At 42.0% G+C, this 24,044-nt stretch overlaps 1 protein-coding gene across 13 annotated transcripts in view; it reads left to right on the forward strand.

The window, feature by feature from the left end:
• The window catches only part of PTPRF (protein tyrosine phosphatase receptor type F), a 581,399-nt gene that overhangs the window by 470,202 nt on the left and 87,153 nt on the right, over positions 1-24,044 (forward strand). For all 13 annotated transcript variants that reach the window (XM_042463894.1, XM_042463898.1, XM_042463897.1 and 10 more), the window contains 4 exons: positions 15,358-15,627; positions 16,909-17,490; positions 17,908-18,041; positions 19,908-20,052. In XM_042463894.1, coding sequence (XP_042319828.1) covers positions 15,358-15,627; positions 16,909-17,490; positions 17,908-18,041; positions 19,908-20,052 — 1,131 coding nt within the window. The remainder of the gene's footprint in view (positions 1-15,357; positions 15,628-16,908; positions 17,491-17,907; positions 18,042-19,907; positions 20,053-24,044) is intronic.

Raw genomic sequence — 24,044 nt, forward strand, 5'->3', positions numbered from 1 at the left:
AGGCAAGCCTCCATCCCTTTCTCCCTTCTTTCCATGGCAATTGCCTCTCAAATGACCCATGGGGCATTGCAACAAGTGGGTACTTTAAGGATACTTTATGAACCGTTCTCTTTTGCAGGGGTGGATGGGTGAGGGCTTTGCAGTGATTAAACCAACAGGACCAGTGTGCAAATCTGTAATGACCTTCAAGAAGCAGGGGCAATCGTTTTAAATCTTTCATTTGTGTGTTGTTTTTTGGGGGGGTTGTTTGTTTGTTTGTTTTTAAACAAAGATGTCCTTGTGTTTGGGTCTCTATGAAATTAGTGGGTCTTTCCTCCTAGGCTTGATCTCTTCTCTTGCAGGTGAGCAAATACGTCATGTTGGCTGTGGAAGAGCATCTTAGCTTTCATAAGTTGTCTTGGTCAACCCCTCCTCAGCAACAGAGATGATTGCTGCAGCTATTACAATATTTCTATTCCTGCTGAGAATCAGCTGCAGTTTGTTGCACAAAGCCACTTTGCCAGACTGTTTTCTTATCTCTATTATTCCCAGCACTTAAAATAGGAGGGGCTTTTATTTCTACATTAAATCTGATATTGAATTGTGTGTTTGGAGGGCAAAGAGTATAGTACTTCATTAAAAGCTGGTGAATTTTCTGTTTGCGTTTTGCAAGGATACAATATGTATTCCCATTGGTGAAACTTTGCCTAAACCAGGACAGCACTGTTATGCATCCCTGGGAGGTGGTTTGGAGCTTGCCTAGAAATAGGAAGGGGAAATGTGTCAATGTGGTCTCTTTGACTGGTTGGCAGATAAACTCATCTCTCATTTTTTCCTAGGACCTGGATACTAACAACTGCCTGTTTAGAAGTAATGTTTTCATCATTATTCTCTTCTCTTCTCTTTTCATCTCATTTTCCTCCTCCTCCTCCTCCCCCTGCCCTGTGTCTTTCCAGCCCCACTTCCAAACAATCTTACGAAAGAAAGCTGCCTTAACCAAGCTGAGAAATAGTTATTCTTGAAAAGGCCAAGATGACTTGCTGTGTGATTGCTTCTAGGTCTTTCAGTTGCTGTCATTGTATTCAGTGCTCATTTTCTGCAGGTGCCTTTTCATTTTGCAGAACAATTTCGACATATAAATCTGTAAGAAGCTGAAGTTTCAAATATTCTCAAAACTCTTTATCTGTGCAGCAGAAACATCTATTTCACACCCAGAATGTGATTATGATTGACCTTGCATTTCCTATATTCTTACAAATAAGTTTCATGCTACTTAAGCCATTTATCCCCAAAGTAAGGGGAAATGTATATTTGAATATACCCCATGCTTATATTGTGCAGACTTTTGTACATTCTCATTCACTGGTCCATTCTGTTTCAAGTCTCTGTCCCTATGTCTAGCCTTTGCAAACATTCTTGGGAAAGCTAATGTTTCGCCTGAATGCACAATTTGCCAAGGCAAAGAAACGTCACCTTTAAGCCTGCCTGATTCCCTGTTTGCCGAGTCTTTCTTTATTTAGCTATAGAACTCCCATTGGACTCTAAGAAGTGCAGTAAACTGTAACCCCAGTCTTGATAGGAAGAGCAGGTTGTTCAGCTAGCTGGTTGCTTGGCTGGCTCTGGAGATAAGGTGGCATGAGCCAAGTTTCTGATAGGGAGATGTTTAGCCCTGTGTGTGTGGTTCATTTTCTATTAACCATCATATTTCTAAGGCATAAATTTTGGGACAAGCCTCCTTTTTATTGCACATAATCTTTACAAGGTTGGACTCCAAGCTGCAGGATTGAGATAAAGCCCCACAGTATATGAAAGACAGGTTACTACATAAATTGTCCCCTGTAGAGGTTTGCCATATGTACTGTTTCCCAGACAATATTTATGCAGGTGGCTTTGTTTTACAAAACAAAATAGGTACTCTAACCAACCCAGTGAAAGACTTTCACAATTCCTCTACCTTACTCAAACCATCCTTTGTGCCTTTGTCAAAGCAAGAAGGTGCTTTCCCTGTTTCTTGGATCTGAGGAAACAGAATAGGCTATGTGTGTGATTATTGTCCATAGCAATGTTGACATTTATGTTGCATGCTAGTTTCACAGTACACAGGGACAAAACTGTACTGCAGCCACAATGGTCCCTTCACACACAAATCAGGAAGGATTGCTTTGCATTGGGGAAGGGAAACCTGAACCTTTTCCTGGTAGTTACTTTTCTAATCAACTACCCCGGCTCATCTCTCTCAAAACACCCTCCTGCCTTTATCATTACTGCTTTACATCAGGAAGGAAGTGTGGAGGATGTGTATTAGTCTTCCAAAAGTCACTTTTCTACTACAGCTCCTCATCCACTTGCCCTGCCTCTCTCATATGTACCCCTGCTTTCATCTGCTAAAAATTAGGTCTGCCATATAGGGATTTTACATAGTATATCTCACCAGAAAGTCTTGTTTGAACATAACTTTGAGAGTTTGTCTGGTCTGCACCTTCGGTGAAAAGGGTATTGAGAGAAAGTACCTCCAAGGTAGAGAGGTTTTGTCTGGTGCTATAACCACAGTTAATGGCTGTGAATAAACCTTTTGACCATTATGAGTGTAATTCTAATTTTTAAAGGTCAGATCACCATTTCAAGGCCAAAGAAGCAAAAATGTAAACCTGTAAAAAGATTAGATCAGACTTTGTGTATGTCTTCTAGCTAAATACTCTGACTGGCAGCTGCTCTCCAGGGTCTTGGTCTGTCAGGGTCTTTTACATCACCTGCTATCAGAATCTTCCAACTGGAGATGCCAGGAACCTGGAACTTCTCCTCTGGAAGTATGCAACTGAGTTACATGATCTCCCTTAACAATGATTCTTTGTGTAAAGCAAGTTAAAACAGTGCCATTAGTGAAGCTTGAGGATGATTTCTCATTGCTGTTAGTTAACACTGCTTGAACATTTCTGGCTCAAGGGTAAAACTGCTCTGTGAAAATATGCATTCCCTTAAGGGAGTTTGTGAGGGCAAATGCCTCTTCTCTGAGTTGGTTGATTTCCAGAAACATCACTGAACACATTTACACATCTGTCAGGATGCTCCTGCAGGGATGCATAATTAAGTATAAATAAGCATAAAAGGATTGTTTAGTAATTCTATAAATACAGTATTAGGTCATGGACCTGGCTTGGCCAATACTGGATCTGTGTCCCAAAGTGACCAACAGAGGTGCAATAGAAAACAATGGGATTCATGTCCTATTGCAGAAGCCATTGTGGATCCTTTCCACAGTTCCTACCCCTTTTCTCTTTATGTCAGTCAATATTAAATTTCCAAGCCACCTTGGATGCCCAGTTTTGATGATATTCAAATTAGGAAGTTCAGTCATCCCAATTATGCCTCCTTTCCTTTTCCTCTTGCTAACTATTCCTCAAAATAAAATAAAAGTGTTTGATTTCTTTCTCATTTTACTCATACATATATGTGTATGTGATTTTCTTCTTCATGATCTCTATGCCTCACATAAATAGGTAGTCCTGCACATTGCACAAGTGCACTGCATAGGTGCAGGACAACCCATTTGTGTGAGTACACAGCTTTCTACTTGAAAACCTACAGTTACAGGTATGCTACCTGTCCTTATCCTGCTTTTCTCCCAATATGGAATCTATATGTGGCTGAATGTACAAATTATAAAAAAATATACAAAGAGGGTCTTTTCAGTCATAGTAACCTTTGGGACTCCCTTATGAAAGAGGCTTGCCTATGTCCAGCATTACCTCTGTGTGTGTTTGGTTTTAGGAAATGGGTAAACAATGGAGGAGATAGTTATGTTTTGCATCCTTCATAAGGTTAATATAATTTTTCTAATCAGTTTAGGGCAGTCCTACATCATGCAGCATGAGCTCTGCCTCTTCTATTACTTTCTGTTTCTCCACTGAATACTGAAAGCAGCACAGTGCCTTGTGATTATTTCTTCACTGTCACCTTTGCCATTTTGATTCTATCAGCCCCTCATTAAGCAAGGTAGACCTAGTAATTCCTGTCAGGCAGATGGTGTCCATGAAACATGGAACACTCAAAACCTGTCCTGGCTCCTGTAGGCGATAGCAGGACTTGTGTTTATGGGTATCAGGACATGTTTTGCATCTTAAGATCATTCTTCCCATGGTAGACGGAAGCTATTGCGTTGCTCACTGTCAGACTTTTAAGCCCTAATGTTCTGAAAAGAGCAGGAAGAGTTGCTTCCTCCTGTGCCAAAGATAAGGAATGAAGTGAAGGGCTCTGGGGAGTACATGAGCATTCCAATTCAGTCAGTGTCAGCATATTTACTGATAAAACAGGAGCAGTTTCAGCATTAGATATGAGGAAGTGCAGCTTCTCCCATCCAGATACTTTTCTTTCCAGAATGGAATCTGCTACAAACGTTTATTTCCTATAATCCATTAGTGTAAAAAGAGATTAACAGATAATCCGGCAATTAGTAACAAATTACAGGCACCAAACTCATTTTGACTGACAGGCTAGAAAGTTATCTGTTTGTATTAGTGTGTTTAATAAGTGCACCTTGCTTACTGTAATCTAAAGTACAAACACATCTGGGGAAATCACTGCAGTGTGCCTATCTTGACATTTGAAACTAGCCCTATACTGAGGAGTTTTATTATAGCATTGATGTGGACCTAGGGATAGCACAGTCCTTTTTTCCTAATACACATTTCACTGTTAGTGTCCTTTTATGGAGTGCTGGTAGTTCTGCAAAGAGTATCCCCTAAGCCTGAATCTAAGACCTAATTCTCACTAAATGGTAAACCAACTCAGACATATAGCAAATAAGTGGATGATGCTCACACGATTGCATGTTCCTGCATATAAAATCCTGCTGTCACATAGAAAACTCATGTCAACGAGAAGAGTTAAATACAACAGTGATAGTTTACTATAAACAGGATATTTGTTTTCATATAACACAAGCGATCAATCATTCAACCATGAAAGCCCCACCTATGTTCATAAGCAGTATTGCCCAGACACTGAGCAGAGCTAAAATTCAAGTCCCACCCAGATGCTGAGCTTCCAGATATTTGAATCTTTTCTGGGGAAGATTGTGCAGCCAGGCTTCCTGTGAAAATGTTTAAATAATAAAACCTTACTACCAACCTTTTAGAGTACAACCCTCAAGAATAAACTTTTAACTCCTTAACAATAATACACTGAAAACAGATAAGGAATTACAGAAATAGCACCAACTTCCAATCTCTCTCTCTCTCTCTCTCTCTCTCTCACACACACACACACACACACACACACTTCCATTGTTTGTCCTTAATTGCTGCTGTAACAATATTGATTGTAGCCTTTGTAGAAGTAAACTCAATCCTCTGGTCTGTACAAAGGGATGAATGCAAACCTGTCCTTCCATTCCAGTTCCAGAGTGTTTCAGTGCTATTAAGTATGTACTGTGTGTTAGTGTTTAGGTTCCTTGGTTCCTTTTGTGTACGCTCTTCAAAGGCCAAGTAGGAGCTGTGCAGCAGTGAAGCTAGCTGAAATTCAAGCTTCTGTTACCCTTGCAAATAATTTACTGGTGGTACTGTCCACAGTGTATAGCATGCCATTAATTGATGGTATGTTTTGCTGACAGACTAGCTTCCCCCCTCCCTTTAAAATGTGACTCATAAGCAGTTTCTAACCACCAGAGTTCTGCCTTCTCTTATCAAAGGTTCAATTTCAGACAGTGCACCACAGAAATCTAGCTGCTATAAGGTCATCCCTGCAAAAGAAATGAGATCTTCCATGCCCTTCAAGAAAATGTAACTAACCTCTTACTGTCTCTCCTGCAGGAACAAAAAAAGGGAATGTACTGGATTGCCCTCCTGATTTTGGGTGACTGTTGCTTTCCTTTCTTGCCCAACTTTCTTTTGCAGTTGAGTGCATCAAGGGTCCTGACGCAGCAAATCAGTTCATGGTGTACTAATGTTTCTCTGCTGCTTTCAGCTCTCTCTCTCAATCTCTCTCTCTCTCTCTCTTTTTTTTTGGGGGGGGGGGAGAAGGAGCAAGAGCCTCTTTGTGCTAGAAGAATTTCATTGTTCACTAGGACTGCTTCCTCCATGTTGTGCAGTGATGGGGCATGTGTGGTCATAATGAGCTGTGTGTGTGATGGATGGGCTTAAAGTCACTTATGCAGTTAGAACAGAGCTTGGCCCTTGACTTGAAATCCTGTGGTGTCTAAAATGCAGTGGGCATGTAAGTGTGTGGAATATGTATGCTTCTGTTCTTGTCTATGCGTGGCCAGGAATAGGGCTGCCTACCAACATCTCCTAAGCCTTGTTGTGTCTGGGACTCATGCCCCTACATACAGAGGGTTGGGTTACATGACAGGAATGAGTGGCTTCTGTATGTGTGTGCGTGTGTGCGCACATGTGCATTTGCACAGTGGGTAATTCTGGCCGGTCTCAGCCATCATGTCTTGTTGTTTCAGTGCTGTGCAGACACATGCAGCTTGGCCTGTTTTTACTCTCTGTGTTTTTCCTTGTCTTTTTTTATTCCCTTTTCATCTTCATCGCACAATGTCATCAAACAAAACAAACTTCCATCTCTCAGATCAGCGAGAAGGTTGGTCCTTTTCACTTCTTATCCATCTACAGTATGCCACCTCTGATGGGACTTTTCCAGTAGGGGATGGAGAGCCAGCCTTGCAAAGGGAGGGCCTGATGGCCCCTGGCTCCCTGCCAGACACTGCCCAGCAGGCCTAATGGAATCTGCCTCCTGTTTGCCATGACCTTGCTGATAGCACTGACCACACTGCTTGCATGCCTTTGCCGCTTGATGTTTAAAATGCACAGACCCTTATCTGCATGCAGCCCACCAGAAAGATTTCCTTGTTTCAAGTGGGAGTGGGGAGCATGTATTTAAAAAACAGGTAGCTTAGAGAGAGTGTTTTGTCTTACCCTGCTCCTCCAGTGCATCTTCTCTTTTTGTTTTGGGATGCAAGGGACTGATTTGAAGTGTAAATCAATGTAAGGGATACGGGATGAGTCTCATAGTGTAAGCTGGTTTTGAGTGGAGTCAAACAGAGAATGTGGGACAGTAAAAGTAAATGATACAACAGAGTTACCTTTAAAAAAAACTTGCAATGTTTTCAAATGAAATTGCTTTCATTTGACATCTTCCCTTTAGAATAAGGGTAGGCAAACTATAGCTCTCCAAATGGTGGCTAGCCTGAATAGCCAGTGGGGGGAAATGCTAGAAGTTGCAATCCAACAACATCTGGAGAGATTAATTGGATGCTGTGCTTATGATACAAGTAAAGTACTATTGAGCTACCATTTGCTGGGTCATCTTTAGTCTGAAGCTTAGGACATTATTCTTCCCTAGACAAAGCATCAAAAAGGGCAGGGGTTGTATTAGAGGAAATAGAATGTGCCACTGCCTTGCCTCTCTTTCTCTTATTGATAATGCTGTAGTGTTGAGCTGAAAGATGATCACTGGGCAACAGTTTTGTTGGCAGATAAGATCAGCTCCTATATTTTTCCTGAAGGAAGATCCAGTCCTGATCTAGAAAACTGTAAAATGCTGTTTGGTATTGGGATTATGGGGAAATACTTGCCAGGCTCACCAGTGCCAGAGCCTGGAAAGATTCCTTCATATAACCACAAACTTTTTTTTTATTGTTATTTCTAGTAGCATCCCTTCTGTGAAGGAAACAGCACTCATAATTTTATTCAACCACCAAAGTGCCAAATATGATAAAGTGTATAATACTGGGAATTATGTGTATGGCTGCCTCCACACTGCAGAAATAATGTGGTTTGACACCACTTTAACCACCATGGTTGAGTGCTATGGAATTTTGGGAATTGTTGTGTGCAGTGGCACCAGAGCAAAGCTCAGAGCAGGTTTTAAAAGGGAACTAAAGAGGACATTTCATCCCCTGCAGATGTCTGTGTCTACTTGTAGTGATTGCAGGACTGATGAATAGAGCCTTCTGCATGCTAGGACTTCTGGCTAGCATAAAAAGAGTACTTGATTTTTCAAAGTGTCTGCCCTCTCGTGCTTCTGGTTTAGTACAAGAGCACTAAAAGGCTGTTGAAAAGCATCTGTTTGGCTATGCCCTTAAACAGAGACCCCCTCATCCTACTGACAACTTTACTTCATTAGGATTGTAATTAGAGCATGTTTAATCAGCTGCTATTGCAGTTGTCCCAGAGCAGTAGCTTTTGTTCTCATTATCCTTCTCTAAATATGTTCTCCTTGGAGAGCAGTGGGGTGAGAAAGTTTTCTTGTGTCCAGTCTAAACTGAATTAGGGCGTATTGAGGGCAACATCCCATGAAGTCGAGCAGGGATAGAAGCTGACAAATGGTGAAAAGAACCTAAAGCTACATAGATTCCCCATGCCCAGTGCTCTCTGTTTTACAAGGTTAAATAACCCAAAGAAATTCTATCCCTTATTCCAGTGGGATTCTCAAGCATGTATCAGCAGCATCAGTCTTGAATAACAGATGGTCACTTAGGGCTTTTTCATGAGTGATCTTTTTCCAGATTGGGCATAGAAAAAGATGTTTACACCTTCACATGCAGAAATGATTCCGCTGTCTTTATTCTGCCGATTGTACATATTTGGAAGCCACAGCCTCCTCTGGATTTGCATACATTTTGCAAAAGAGACAAACTATTTTCATCTGTAAATAAGCTCCCAGATGTGCATGTTTTCTAACAGCCTTGTAGGAAAACTGCCACATGGGAAACAGCTCTTGGCCAGACAAAAATGGGTGTCATTTAGCACCAGAAATGTCCCCAAGCAGAATGCTTAATGGAAAGAAATTCATAAGGTACTGTATTAAATATTCCAGTAGGATATTCAAGGACTTATAATTTGTTTGGCACTGATAATTACATCTTAGATTTTTTTCCCCAGCTTTACTTACCTCTATGTACTGTTCACCCATGCATTTAATTATTGCTCTACGATTGCTACCAGGTTATTTATTAAAGAGTTATTTCATCTTGATACAGCAGTTTTGCCCCCACCCCTTAATGCTGTGTTATTTTCAGAAGTGAATGAATAAAAATTTTAGAGTGGCATAGTCTGCCTCTCCCTTGCTTTGCTATTAGTGTGTCACCAGGCCGAACTATGATGGTTCTTTGGCACTGCACTGCTATAATGATAGATCCTTTTTATATGGAGTTGTCAGCACAAATAATTAGTCCTAAAAGTTATAGCTGAAATATAATCCAAAGTGACTAGGGCCTGTTTTGGAAATTGTCTATAAAATGTCAGCATTCAGGAATGCATTGGGAACATAAATAGTGCAACATTGTTTGAGGTGGAGATTAGACTTTAAATGCATTTTTTTTTCTTTGTTCCATTCATTTCCCTCTTGCTGGTGATTCTGTCAATAGATTATGATGCTCCAGGAACTACCCCTCCATCAGGAGATTCAGCTCAAAAGGACAGTGATAAGCAGGAAAAGGGGTTGGGGGAGTTATCCAGATCTGACTGATTATATTCTCAGTTTGTGCCATTTCCACCTTCCAAAAGCAAGTGAGGTGAGCAGGATAAACTAAAACATTGGTCATTAGTCAGTGAAGGAGAAAGGAGCAATCAATCTTCAAACCCCAGTGCCCAAGGCTTAAGCCCAGCCTTCTTGTGGCAAAACTATGTCTGCAAACTGACCCAGGTGGCAAAATTATAAAGGTGTCCACAGAGTCAGAGTCATATAATTTATGGAAAAGTAGGGGTAAGAGGTAAATATATTTGGCATCAAAAGCAAAGGAGATAGTTATTGCTAAATAAAGAAAGAGATACATTTGCATAAATTGCTCTTCAAAAATAAGATTTATTGCATTAATAATTCAATAAAATTATACTTTGGCTAAAATCAAGATTTGTACCAAACCCATGAGATTTCTGTTGTGATGATATCTATTGTTTTCTGAACTGTTGAGGGAAGTTCTGGGTTTTTCCACAACCAAGAAAACTAAAAGTCAAGGCAGATATCATAATTTTGAACTTTAACCAACCACCAAGAATCCTGAAATAACATATGACTGGAAGATGTATTATAGAAAATGTATGTGCAATTCCTGTTAGGAGATGAGGTAGGGTTTGTATATGGGATCTTAAAATCAAGCTGTGTGAAGAACTGAAAGTCTGAGAGCTAATGGTGTTGCCAGGAAGTATGAAACAATGGGAGGATACAGACCGTCCCTTTCGGTCAGCCTGCACCTGCCCCTTTCCACGACGGATCGGGGCCTCAGCGGCCACAGCGGCAGCCCCAGAACCCCCCTGCCGCTTTTCCAGGCCTTGGGGAAGCAGCAAAAAAGCCGTTTCCCTGCAGCCTGAAAAGGGGTGTCCTTGGGGCTTCATGCCCCAAGGATACCCTGACAGCGGCAGAGAGACAGAGAAAGGAGCCACCTGACCCCTTTCTCTTTTGTATTGCTGGCGCAGCCGTGTAAAGGCTGCACCAGCAATACAAGCGCCAGAAGGAGCTCCATTTCGAAGCTCCTTCCGGCGCCGCTGAAAGGGTGCCACAAGCGCCCTCCAGTGGGGCGCATGCATCACGCACGCACCGCTCCATTTGGAGGTGACGCGGCTGTGACGTCGTAATGGCAGTGCCCATGTAGACAGGGTGCCGCCATTACCACACTGCGGTTACGTGCTAGGGTTAGGGGGCATCTGTAAAGGATGCCCCAAGGCAACCCTAGCATGTATCCAGGCCTGCGCAAAGCGCTGGTTTGGATACTGGCAATGTCATCAGTTGCTTTTTAACATGATACAACATCACCAGTGTTGTTTGTTTGCTCCTCCCCCCAACCCAAAAAAGGACCCCAGCAAAACTTCATGTAACATGAAAATTGTTTGTCTGAATTCTCACTTCACTTTAGAGAAATGTTGGGTGACTGATGGCCTTCTCTTTCAATCTGAATCTTGCTGTTCATCTTTTCCAGTAACTGCTTCTTCTGGCCTCACTGCAGCCATTTAATAGATAGTATATTTCCCTAGCTTTAAACATCTGCTTAATGCCTATATACCAAGAAGGAAGCAGAAAAGTGGGAAGAGGCGGACTTTTAGTGAGATGACCTCAGTGTTTGATGAAATTTGAGAAGCAGCTGCTCTAATATCAGAGAAGTGGGGTGATTGATTCATGCTCATTTGCTCTGGATGCAAGGAAGGTGCACACTAATGCATGCTAAATTATTAACACTTTTCCACTCCACCCTCTTTGCAGTATTGCCTGCTTCTCCCTCCCCACTCCCCAAACTCAGCGTTAGTCTTCTGGTGTGATCTTCCCATGTCCACTGCTGTGAGATGATTCAGGATATGCTGTATCACTTATTTTCCACTTTAAGTGCCAAAATTATTGTTCAGCCTGCATGCTTACTACTCAGTGGGAAAGCTTCTTGGATTGTTCATTTTTTGCAAGCCATGTGTGGTTTTATTCCTAGGGATAAATGGCAGTGAATTTGGCATTTTATAATCTGCTGAAAGAAACATTCAACATGATTGTCACATAGACATTCATGGCTCCTATAGGCTTCTTGTAACATGTCCAAGTTGCTTACTTTTATTTTTATTTTTCAAAAAATATTTCCCCAGCATTCAAAGAAAAATGTGGCAAAGGGGAAGCATTATTGGTGTGAAAATTGTTGCAAAAATTGGGGTATATCTGAGCCAATTTGACCCCTTTGTTTTTACTGCTGGTTCCTGCAGTAACCAATAGGCGAGGGAGAAGAGAGAGGCAAGATCATAGAGGAAGCTAGATCCACATGCCTGCCTTTAGATGTACTGTGCTCCATTCTCACCAGCTCTGAGACTGATTACAGACCCACTCCCTATCTCATAGGCTCAGCATACAAAGAAGCTGTCAGTTACCTGGTGCTGGGCTGGAATCTACCTCATTTATCACTTTTGCAGGCTCTCCTGTTAAATCTAGCTTGGATTGTCACCCTTCCCTCTTTTATTTACATATATAAATGTAAATATTAAAGACCAGTGTGTGGTTTAATGGCAGAGGAAAGAGCAGAAGGGAAGTTGCACTACATCTGAGTTTTCCACTACCTTGACCCTTTTCAACCCAACCCACATATTGAGAACTACAGTTTGTGAAGTTGAAGGTTTTCATGGCCAACATCCATAGTTTTTTGTGGGTTTTTTGGGCTATGTGGCCATGTTCTATAAGAGTTTATTCCTGACTACAGTTTGATTTTGTACACTTCTGATGAGCATTTGTAGTCAAAGTGGGAGAGAGAAACCACCAATGGGACATCAGAAAGAGGGGGAAGGTAGTTGTTGAAGCCTATTCCCATCAGTCTCCCCCTGTCCTTCAATGAGGAGGGAACTCTTTTTCACCTTCTGGGCAACAGAATTGGTTTCTTTTAGTTGTACATACTGCACAATTCTTACCTTATTTAGAGTGGCTGGAGGTCAGTCTGTTGTGCCCCAGTCACTTGTCTAGATATTAATGGGGCAATGGCACAGCAGAAGATGGAGAGCATAAGAACCAGGGCAGCCTCACCCATTCTCCCCCTTATTTTATCACCAACTTGGAAGTATTGCTATAGATGGTAGAGAGGAGAAAGGGATCATCAGCTTAGCACCAGTACTGGCCATAGGGAGATGCCTGTCTGCCCACAGACATAAGATTGGCATTTGACTGAGTTGTCTCCTGGAATGCTTTCCCCTTGCCTCCATCCCCAGATCCTATCTTTAGGTAACCAACCCTTGGAGAAAAGGCTTGCCTACAGCCTTTCTTTCAATGTGCTCAGTTTTGTGCAAGAATTGTGGGGTGGGATAGAGGTAGATCGTCATTGCCATTCATCCCATGGCTGGACTAGAAAGGACCTATCTTTGATATGTTGTCAAAATAACCTTTTCTCTTCCCCTGCTGCTAGAATAATAAACAGCAGATTTCAAAAAGGGCAAGAGGTTTTCTCGATAGCACTTTGCTGAATGAACTAAAAAGCTTATCTGCAGATTCACAAGCTGTGTTCTTTCTTTCCAAGCATGGTCCTGACAGGTTCTTTTACTCCCACAAAGGAGACAGCTGGAGACTAATGTCTGAGGGATATGTCAGGCAGTGTTGTTTGGGTGGGGATTCATTTTAATTCTAACCCCTGTACTTGCATGCCTTTAAGGGTGGCTTAGGTAAACACGGTGGTTGTAGGAGCTATTTTGCCCAGTTCTCACTGGAGTGGATGACAAGCTCAGTTTTTGCATGCTACTTTTGGGCCTTTCTGCATGAATTTCTGTCTGTCTCATTCTTCTGTTCAGTGCTTGCATATTTGTGCATTTCCACCCTCCCCTACTCAGTTTTTTTATACAGTATATGTGTATGTGTATGTGTGTGTATATATATATGTATATGTATATGTATATGTATATGTATGTGTGTATACATATACATATATACCTGCTTCTTTCCCATACCTGGGCACTTGCCTGTCCGGTGCATGTCAAGTCAATGAATGTTTACCACACACAGGCCTGTAGCGTTATTCCTGAAGCTTGCTTTTCTTTGAGACCAGTTTGGTTGGTGAGCGGGTGGGAAGTTGGTTGGTTTCCTCGGATTGAGATCCAACATGTGAACAGTCTCTTCTTGTACTGACTCAGTACCATGTTCATTACATGGGCAGAAGAGCCTTGCCGATCAGAACCAGGCTTCGTTGGACAACCACCCCATCATGTAGACCCATTATCATGTCCATCAAGTACTTGGGTATCCTCATAACTGTGTTAGAGCGCTGGTTTGCTTTAATTTGTCTCGTTTGGGGAGGGTTGCCCTTGTCAGTCAGGTATCAAGCCTCTCACTGGTAACCATGCATGTAACTATTGCTCTGAGATGGAATAATTGATTAAAAGAAACAAATGGCAAGACTGTAGATGGAGGCATTTGAAAATATGCACATTATCATTCCCCCCAGCTGTTAAGGATCTAATGAGCCCTGTTTTGTCACTGCGACAGTGTGTAGTAGGCACACGCTGTTAATAGTATTGTCTAATTTATCTCCAAACCCTCACTCTGTTGTACATGCTAGTGTGGGGGCTTCTGTGTTCAGTCTATTTCTGTGAGTCTGCTGATTTGGGAATGAATCATCAAAGAGAGCTCATGCGAAATTTGATTAGGGGAAGTGTCAGCTTGTCAGCCTGAGCTGAGTCTTGTCAGCATGTCTGTCAGCAGCAGCCCCATTTCTAACAATATTTTGTGGTGCTGGAGATGGCACAGGAGGAAGCCCAGCATGAGGTGTTCCCAGTGGGCTCTAGCCCCTGAGCATGTCTCTCCCATCTCACTAACAAAACTGTCTGCCCTGCTGCCTCTCAGTAGACCCTCACTCTCTGTGCTGCTGCTCTTCACACGTCAGGCAGCCCTGACTGTGTGACTTGGAGAAGCTGTGTGGTATTAGAGAGGAGGAGAAGGCTCCCCCCAGATGCTCACTGACATCTCTGTTCATCTCTGTTCAAGAGAAGCTTCTCCAAAGAGACACATTGCAGTCTCTCCTCCTTTTTAAATAAAAACTGAAATGAGTTTGCCCAGAGGAGACAAAGATTTACATTCTTCAGTTGTGTTTCTCTATCCAGCTTAAATTGGCCCACAACACTAGCCTCAGAGAAGAGGCTTCATTTCTCAGTGTCATTTCCCTGACTAAAGTGAATGCAGCAGCAACAGCCAAGAAGCTTTAGTGGATCTGAAGGTTTGCCTACAAAGAAGCCAGGTGGGGAATATGATCTGAGGGGGTGCTGCATGGTAAAATTAAGGAGTGAGCTTTCTCCTGGTGTACATTCCCCAAAGATGGGGAGGACCTATCACCCAGGCACTCTGCTGCCAACTTGAGTCTGATCTCCTGTCCATTAGGACAAAGACCCACCTGGTAAAGTGGTATTATCAGGCTCTGGGTGGCCATGTTTACTGTTGCACCACCATAGGAAAGCTGTTTCAGCTAGTGGGAATGCATGCAGTAATTTAAAAATAAAAGCCTCTGCATGATAGGTTGGTCTGCTGACTGCTTTGCCGTGAAAATTAAGCAATTGAGCAGGTAGTTCCATCTAGCAAAGATTCACTCAGCTGTATTCAGAAGGAGTGAACCTATTTTCTGATTATTAGGATGCAGTTGAAACAGAGATACTGTTAAGGATCAGTGATCTGGCTTGGTGAACAGAAGCCAGGAAAACACTACCAGCTGTACTGTTGCACACCTCGTAAAACAGCCAGTGGCCCAACAAGAGGAGCCACGTGCACCAAACTTGAAAGAGCAGTAAATAGCTGTTGCGGGATTATGTTTTTTCTAGATTTGTATGGTACCTCATAGGACAAATGTTGATTCTTCTCCTCCCACCCTACACATCCCAGATTTGAAAAAAATGAACACCAATAGCCTAGGCTGTGACCCTACTAGTTGTCTGTTCCTTGTTTCAGTGCGACGAGTATCACCTCGATTTTCAATCCCTCCAAGCAACCATGAGGTGATGCCTGGAGGGAGCGTGAACCTCACATGTGTAGCAGTGGGGTCCCCAATGCCCTATGTAAAGTGGATTGCTGGAGATGTGGAACTGACAAAAGAAGATGACATGCCAATGGGCAGGAATGTTCTAGAGCTGACCAATATCACCCAATCAGCCAACTATACCTGCGAAGCAATGTCTTCACTGGGCGTAATTCATGCAACAGCACAGATCACTGTAAAAGGTAAGAATCTCCACAGGGTACTCTGTGCCTGAACCTCTCACAGTACTAGATGGTAGCTTGTGGCTGTGCTTGTCACATAGAGCTACATCGGTCTGTTCTAGCCCTTTCCTATATTCACATTTTTTATTGGTGACAGTAGCCAAACAGTTCTGTAGTCAAATGCATACAGGGTTGTCCTTCACCTGCAGATTAAAAATGCACACACCACCATTGGGAACAACAAAGGTTTGAGCACCCACGGAATTTGATATCAGGGGTGGGAGGTGGGGGGGGGCAGTATGGATTCTCCTGCAGATACCAAGGCCTGACTGTAAAATACTGTGTAGACACTTTCATTCTATGCAAAACAGAATACCCAAATATCAGAATAATAGAGCAAGTCTCAGGGAGACATACTAATTGGTGATCTCTCTGTTATCTACTCCATGGGGAGAGAAGGTAAGTAATCACTTCAGTTATTTGATTTTCAGCTTTGTATGGGTGGCAAAATCTGTACCATCTAGGACAACATACCTCTGTTGGCTCACTTGACAAAGCCAGAATGGATGCCATCTTTTCATTTCTGTTGCCCAAGCTAGCATACTCATACCTAATGTGATTCAATATTTATACTAATCCAACTCCAAAGGATAATCAATATTGAGGCTAGGGAGACTCTCAATCTGAGGTAGATTTTGTTTCATAATCATAAGTGTTTCCCTGGCATCCAGCTGCAGTCCAGCTAGACAGAAATATCTTAGTGCATGAAAACACAGTACCAGACTCATATTTTCTTCTTTGGCTATATTGCAATTGTGTTTGAGCAGTTCTTATTTTCTCCTAATGCTGGAGTTGGCATTGCCTGGGATTCTTTAAAATCCTAGCACCCAAATGCTCCTGGAACTCTAACTCATGTTGCTTTTATAATAGTATTACAGATGGAGCTACTATTGTCCTTGGTATTGGCTCTGAATAAGGCTTCCTGAAGTGTGCCGCAGCTAAAGAACCCTTTTCCCCTTGGAAAACCCGACAGATCCTTGCTTAAATTACCTTTATTTAGCCAGCTGCTAGCAAGTGCTTTGAGCACATCTAATAACATGATTGCTATGTTTACCCTTCCATTAAGAAGCACTTGAAGCAATATATGGTAATGTGTAATATAAAAAATGTACATTCTTGACTATGAAATGATTTCTGCCTTTAAAGGAAAATGTTAGTAAAAGTTTGAGCCTCCTGAATAGCTCTACACATTGCAGCATTTGCATTAATCAAACAACTAACAACATACTCTTTTATTTCCAGCCCTGCCAAAGCCACCAATAGACACATTAGTGACTGAGACAACAGCCACCAGTGTAACTCTCACCTGGGATTCAGGAAATGCTGACCCTATCTCCTACTATGTCATTCAGTATAAGCCTAAGTCTTTGGAGGGCACTTTCCAAGAAGTGGATGGTGTGGCAACCACCCGCTACAGCATAGGTGGCCTAAGCCCCTTCTCAGAATATGAGTTCCGTATTATTGCTGTAAACAACATTGGCAGAAGTCCTCCAAGTGAACTGGTTGAAGCAAGAACAGGAGAGCAAGCCCCATCAAGTGCACCTCTGAAAGTGCAGGCACGGATGCTGAGTGCCAGCACCATGCTGGTGCAGTGGGAACAGCCTGAGGAGCCCAATGGCCTGATCCGGGGCTATCGAGTATATTACACCACTGATCCCCACCTGCCACTCAGCATGTGGCAAAAGCACAATACTGATGACAGCCATCTCACTACTGTGGGCAGCTTGATAACTGGGACCACTTATAGTATCCGTGTCTTGGCTTTCACTTCCGTTGGTGATGGACCCCCTTCTGAAATCATCCAGGTCAAAACTCAGCAGGGTGGTAAGTATATATGTATGCATGTTAATGTGAACACTATCCCCTCTGTGCTGTGTTCTGCTGTAATACTTCCAGGAGCCAATAATATGAGTCCAAAACCATGACTGTGGTGTTACCCAGAGATAGACTGTGGACACACTGAGGAAAATCTTTAACCTTATGCTTATTGGAGATTGATAAACAGATTTTCAGATTATAAGTTATTAGTTATGTCATCAGTATTGTGGATGTGAATGCATGAGAATAGTGTTAATAAGAAAGGATTTTTACATAGTTCACAAGTAATACAAGCAGAAATCATTAGCTGAAAAAGAACATAGCTATCTTTACTTGAACCTTGGGCTGAGGAGAAATAAAATTTCCCAGAGCTTTCAGAGAATCTCCTCCTCTCTGCTTGACTCTTGTTTTATTGATCCCCAGTTCCAGCCCAGCCAGCTGACTTCCAAGCTGAGGCAGAGTCTGACACACGGATCATGCTGACTTGGCTGCCAGCCTCTCAGGAACGAATCACCAAGTATGAGCTGGTGTACTGGGAAGCAGCTGATGGGGTCCAGGTGAGAGGTGCCTTGATCCATTGTTAATTAAAGATGTCTGCCAAAGTTGCCTGTAGGTATGGGACACATCTTTTGATGCCATCTTGTGTTAGATATTGGTCTAGTGTTCATGCAGCAGTTTTTTGTTCAGAAATAATTTTCAGTAGAACTCAGTGTAACTAAACCCCAGCACAGTCTTCAATTTAGGAAGGAAGAAGTCTCATGGATCCCTAAACATGAGAAATGCTATGCTGAAAAACATATTTCTGCATTAATGTCTGTATCAGACATCAAAAGTTATCTATCGAATGGCTGGTCCATATACTATTACATTATAGCTCTGAAATGAAGGCCAATCACAGATTGTTTTTCATGCCATCTCAATAGGATTTATATCTATGTACATCATTAATCCAGTGTGTTGGTTGGTTGTTGTTTTTTAATTAACTGAAAGAGCCAGTTTATATCCTCTAGGTCAGGATTTGAGGGGAGGAGCAATTTTGGGAAGAGCATTTTTTGCTCTACTGGGAAGAGCTTTTACCCCCCACTTCCCAGAAGTGACAAGTGGCTAGAGGTGGATTCTGTGGTCAGCATTAAATTTGTTGTTTCTCAGTGCTTGTTGAAATTTGTTAAAACTATGAAATTCAGATTTTCCTGTCCAGGACCCCTTACCCTGAGGATTCCATATTAGATCCTAGATCAGAGATTCCTGAACTATGGTCCTCCAGGATTTTTTTGAACTTCAATTCCCAGAAGCCCCAGCCAGTTTGGCCAGTAGTCAGGATTTCTGGGAGCTGAAGTCCAAAACATCTAGAAGACCAAAGTTTGGGAACCATTATATCATGCAAAATATAATAACTCAGCATAAAACAAAACCCACTGGATTGCTATTACAAGCATAGATTTAAGTCTTTTTTTTAACTTTGTTCTTTTTGTATTATGGTTACAAACTGCAGATTGCCTTCAAACAGGAGATTGCATAGGGTTGCAGATTGCCACATGTTGCAATGGAGGGAATGCTATTTTAATTTGGGAGAAGAGGAATTATGAAGAGCCTTGACAATTGTTCTTGACAGATTTTTAATTAACATACTAAAGGGTGTGATAGGTGTTATTCCATTGGGCAAAAATGTTATTTTTGATGTAAGGGCGGTGATTTTGCCACAGAAATGAAGTGTCCTGGGTGTTTGGTCATGACACACATATTTAGGATTGTATAATCACATGACTATTAACACAGGTATCTGCAGCCAAAGGTTCAGGACCATTATGGAAGTGGGATGAAATAATGCTGTAAGGGACCTTCATGCTTAGATGAGAAAATTATATTAGAATTGCTTTTTGCTGACTGGCTATGACTATGAGTTTGGGGTGAGACTAGATGATTTGGGGTTTCAACCAAGTTAGAATTTAACTTTTGTAAAGACTAATTTCAGAATGAACAGCTCTTGCGAAAAGACTTTGAGAACATAAAGCTTCCTAAATCTATCTAAACACCTTGGATATAACGGTTAGAGGTTTTCCTGTTTCATAAATAAGGTCATAATGAGCGGTAACATTTCATGTAGTTTCAAAATATGATTGCACTGTACTTTCAAAGTGTAAACATGTTTCTTGCTAACACCATAGAATGAAGATTATGAAATATATCCAGGGGGAGGGGGGAGACACAGGGGTTTGGGTCTATAAAACAGTTGTGATAACAATGCTGGAGGCTCCCTTTGCATCTCAGGATGCTAGAAGCCTGTACCATAAATAAATTTTCGAGCTTTCTGAATTTCAGCCAGTCTTGTGGTTGTTCCTCAGTCTGTTTCTGCTACAATGCCAGAGGCCATGATCTTTCTTGATTTCCAAATGAAAAGGAAACATGCTTTTTTCCTTTTCTAGCATAAAGTGGAGTTTGACCAGACCTCATCATATGCAGTTGAAGGACTCAAACCAGACACACTCTACAAGTTTCAGCTGGGAGCCCGCTCTGAACTGGGCCTGGGAGTCTATACACCAGTTTTGGAAGCCCGTACAGCACAGTCCAGTAAGTGTCTCTGATTGCCTGTGAACAAGAGGGGCAACAACTCTTTCCTATCTGTATGAGAGGGAGGCTTGGGAGATTCAAAGGAATATCTAGAGGCACGTAGAATGAAAGACCAACTGTGGCTCTGTAGCAGGGGCCATTGGGCCAGGGTAAGTCTCATGCCTGTGTCTTTTAGACCATGCTTTCCCATTTCAACAGGTGGACTCACACATGTGCTGGGGAAGGGGAGTAGGTGGGAGAAACTGATGGGATATATTCCCTGTGTCTCTGTGAGTTTACTGGCACATCTTCTCCCCCTGCTGTTCAATTGTGAGCAAGTTTAGGCTGTCTGATATTTGCACCTCATGCATGCACACTCTTGCTCTGCATGTGCTCATATCCTAGTTGGACACTGTTGTTTACCTCTTCCCACCCTTCCCAAGCACATCCAGCCATTTCTGTATAAAAGGAGTGCTGCACCCATTGCATTATTGCTACACTGCAGACATTTGCAAGCCTGTAAGAATTTGATGTTCACAAGTACATGGAACTTCTTAGGGGAGTGTGTGCTGGGTAAAGTGCTGTAGTATGAGTCATGTGGTTGCTTGACTTTTGTGAAGTGAAAAGTATAAGGAGTGTGTGATTTCTGCCACTTAACAGCACCAAGCTAGAGTGAGGTTAGTTGGAAGGCCAGATAAAGAAGGGACCCAAGCTAGATACTTTTCATTCTCTTCTCAGCTCATGTGCTGGTGGAATAGAAGACCAGCGCACTCTTACTGGCAGCACAAAGTGCTGCACATAAGCAGATTAAAGATATCAAAGAGCTCTGAGATAAGCTTGTTTCCACTAACGATTTTGGGGCTTGCTTTTATGCAAAGAGCATTAAAGGGGAGAAGAGAGATATTTCTGTTTGTGCCATCTGTCAAGGATTTTGTGACTGTGTGGGGCAAGCAGCAATGGAGACAACAGCAGTTTCTCTCTGTGTGGAGCCAAAGGGTGCCTGGGATGAAGTGGGGAGGGAGAACTGCGCCACTTATGATTGGAATGACCTTTCTTACTTTCATTAGCATATCAATCACAAGGATTCCAACAGCCCTGTTTAACTTGCACTTCAGCTAATGGGATCTTAGTGCCAACAGGATGGATAGGATGAAATATATGAAACAATATTCAAATAGAGGCATTATAAATATTTGACATTGGGGACTCACTGAATGTGGAGACTGGTAATTTTTCTATTAGCCACTACTTGATTGTGCATGTATTGACAGGCAGCAAGTGGGCACTTCCCCAAGCCATAAGACTAACAAGGCTGCACAAATGCCAATAGCAAAGCAGAGATCTCTAAGATGTGACTCAAGCATGATGGCTCTGTATAACTAGGCCATATTAGGGACTTATACAGAACATATAATGCCCAGGAATAAGAGAGGTTAATCCTAATTTTGTTTTGTTTTAACTATTCCTGTATCTAGTCTACAACTAACACCGAGGTGCACAACTTATGGACATCCTTGTGCTCTCGGTGCCATTTGTGTAGCCTTCCCCAAAGTCCTTCCAGTGATTCTCACCACACTGTTGCCAAATTTCCCCCCTCTCCCAGTAGACTCAAAGCATCTAGCATCACTGCTTTTGGACCACAGAAGAAGCAGTGCCAATCTGGAAGACAGGCAAAGGCAAAGCATCCTCCTATGTGCGCACACACACATCCTCAGAGAGCGAAGCCATTACATTTTAATAACAGGTTATAGTTCTTTGCACTGGAAAGGTGTTGTACACCTGTGCTGAAGGAAAGAACTTTACATATCCAAGGCAGGAGATGGAGATACTGTATGTATGGAGCCAAATCATCTACGTTCTTCCCTCCACACTTGCTGGTGTTAGCGGCACAGGACCTCCGTGAATGTAGAAAAACCACAGATAATAAAAGCACTATGGTTTTATCTGAGAGAACACCTCTCTAGGAATCTGTAGGTCCTCCAATGCAACTCTCTGGTCAGCATCTGCCAGACACTGACCATAGAATTGCTCTGGAGGAGCTACAAATGCCTAGTGGAGTGTTCTCTCTAGGTTCTTTAATGCGACTTCTGGTTAAAGTTGTCTAGAGAGTTGTGCTAGAGGACCTAGAGATTCCTAGCGAGGACATATTAATAAAATACATAAATAATCAAATCTGCAAAAGTCAGAGCCGCAAATGTGGAGGGATAAGTCTGTTTCCCTTTGTTTTGACATCTGCCCTGTAAAAAGAAGCCTTCAGAGCAGGAATTAACCTGATATGAACATTAGGGCAGAAGGCAGCTTTCAGAATTAATTCAGTTTTTGTAAACTTGGTTTACAGTGAGAATCCTAAGAAACTTTGATTTTTGCTAATCAGTAGGAATGTCAAAGGAATGATATACCTCAAGATGAATTTTTAAAAAACTTTTCTTCCTATTCATGTTTACTGTCTTGCCTTCCCGGGTTGGTGTGAAGGCAATGAAACATCTGAGTTTATCAGATGCTTATAGGCTGATTTATTACACAGTCAAGCAATCTTTCTGAACTATTCATACTGGTATGCTGACTTGACATCTCAGGGCAGAAGCAGAGCATTCTCTGAGTAACAGCCTGATGCCAATTTTTCTATGCAGTGTTTCACATTAGAAAGATGACTTGGCTTCAACCCTGCCTAGAAACTGCATTGTAACCATGAATGAAGAATGCTTTGTTGCCCAAAGGGCAAGTTCCAGTTTAAATAGCATCTTGGAGACTGTATTCCAGTAGTTGGCAGGTTTGAGGACATGGATGGTGCCGAAGAAAAGAGAATTAGGCCAAATGCAATTTTTACCAGTTTAGACATTGTTCCCATGAACCAAAGAAAGCACAGCTGAATGCTTGGCATGTCTAGTGAGGAGTAATCCTATATGTAGCAGTATTCCTGCCTGCATATCACACATCAGGTCCACAGAACAGTTTTCTGGCCTCCACACATTAGCTCAGTCCCATCCAACAGCTGCCCTACCTCCAAACCACAACTCAGGTCTGTGCAATAACTTCCTGCCTGCAAAACTCTGCTCAGTTTTATGCATGATATGTATCTTAACTCTGATCACTGATTGGAGATCATAGCAAGTTGTTTAAGGAGCTCTTAGGTGTTGCTTCTGGCCCATGAGTGGAAGATTCCTTATCCTGGTCCCACCCCAGCATGTATGGTATTTAGTAGTAGAGAAGATCATTGCAGGTACATGGGACACACTATATATTTCACTGCAGCCATGTGAAACGTTAACTACGTATCTATTCCTACATGGTAAATCACCCTCAAGAAGGTGTGTGTTGCATTCAAGAAAAAGTAGGGGGTGAGGGCACTTTACCCATCTCCTGCTAGCTGCTTCATCAATCCCATGGAGTTCAGGATCAGGGTATTCAGTGTAAACACATCCTAATACACTTGTAGGATAAAAGTAATGGGAGAGCGGGTTTCAAAACAAGAACAGCTTGAGAAGAAAACTTCCTTAATATTAAGTTAAGACATGATTTTAGAGAAGTGAGATTTCAAGCTCAGATGAAAGGCTAAACTGTTTTCCCCTCTATTTTAGAACAATATCTCTAGAAATGTTTGCACAGATAGAAGTGGGATCTCCTGATCATTCTGCTAAACATTATGACTAATGATTCAAACATTCTAAAGTGCTTCTACTCCCAACATTTTGTCTGGGGAAGATCTGCTTTCTTAAATATAGAAATGTCAGAATTAGGTTTATTAGAGCCCAAATTTTCATCACACAAGTAGCCATTTATGTGAGCATGAATTACAGGCCCTTTCACATCCATGTAAGGCATTACCTGAGCATAGTAAATATGTTCATGTTGCCACTCAGAATATTTGAGCCATGTTGCAATATTCAAAATGTGTGGATCGTGTGTGTGTACATGCATGTTGGTGTTCTCTCACGCCTCATGTACTTTTCTTATGTATTGTGCTTGTTTTGCTAGGTTTTATTTTGACCTCTTCTGGTGTTAAGCTTATATAT

This window comes from Sceloporus undulatus, chromosome 4 (genome assembly GCF_019175285.1).
Source record: "Sceloporus undulatus isolate JIND9_A2432 ecotype Alabama chromosome 4, SceUnd_v1.1, whole genome shotgun sequence".
NCBI lineage: Eukaryota > Metazoa > Chordata > Lepidosauria > Squamata > Phrynosomatidae > Sceloporus > Sceloporus undulatus.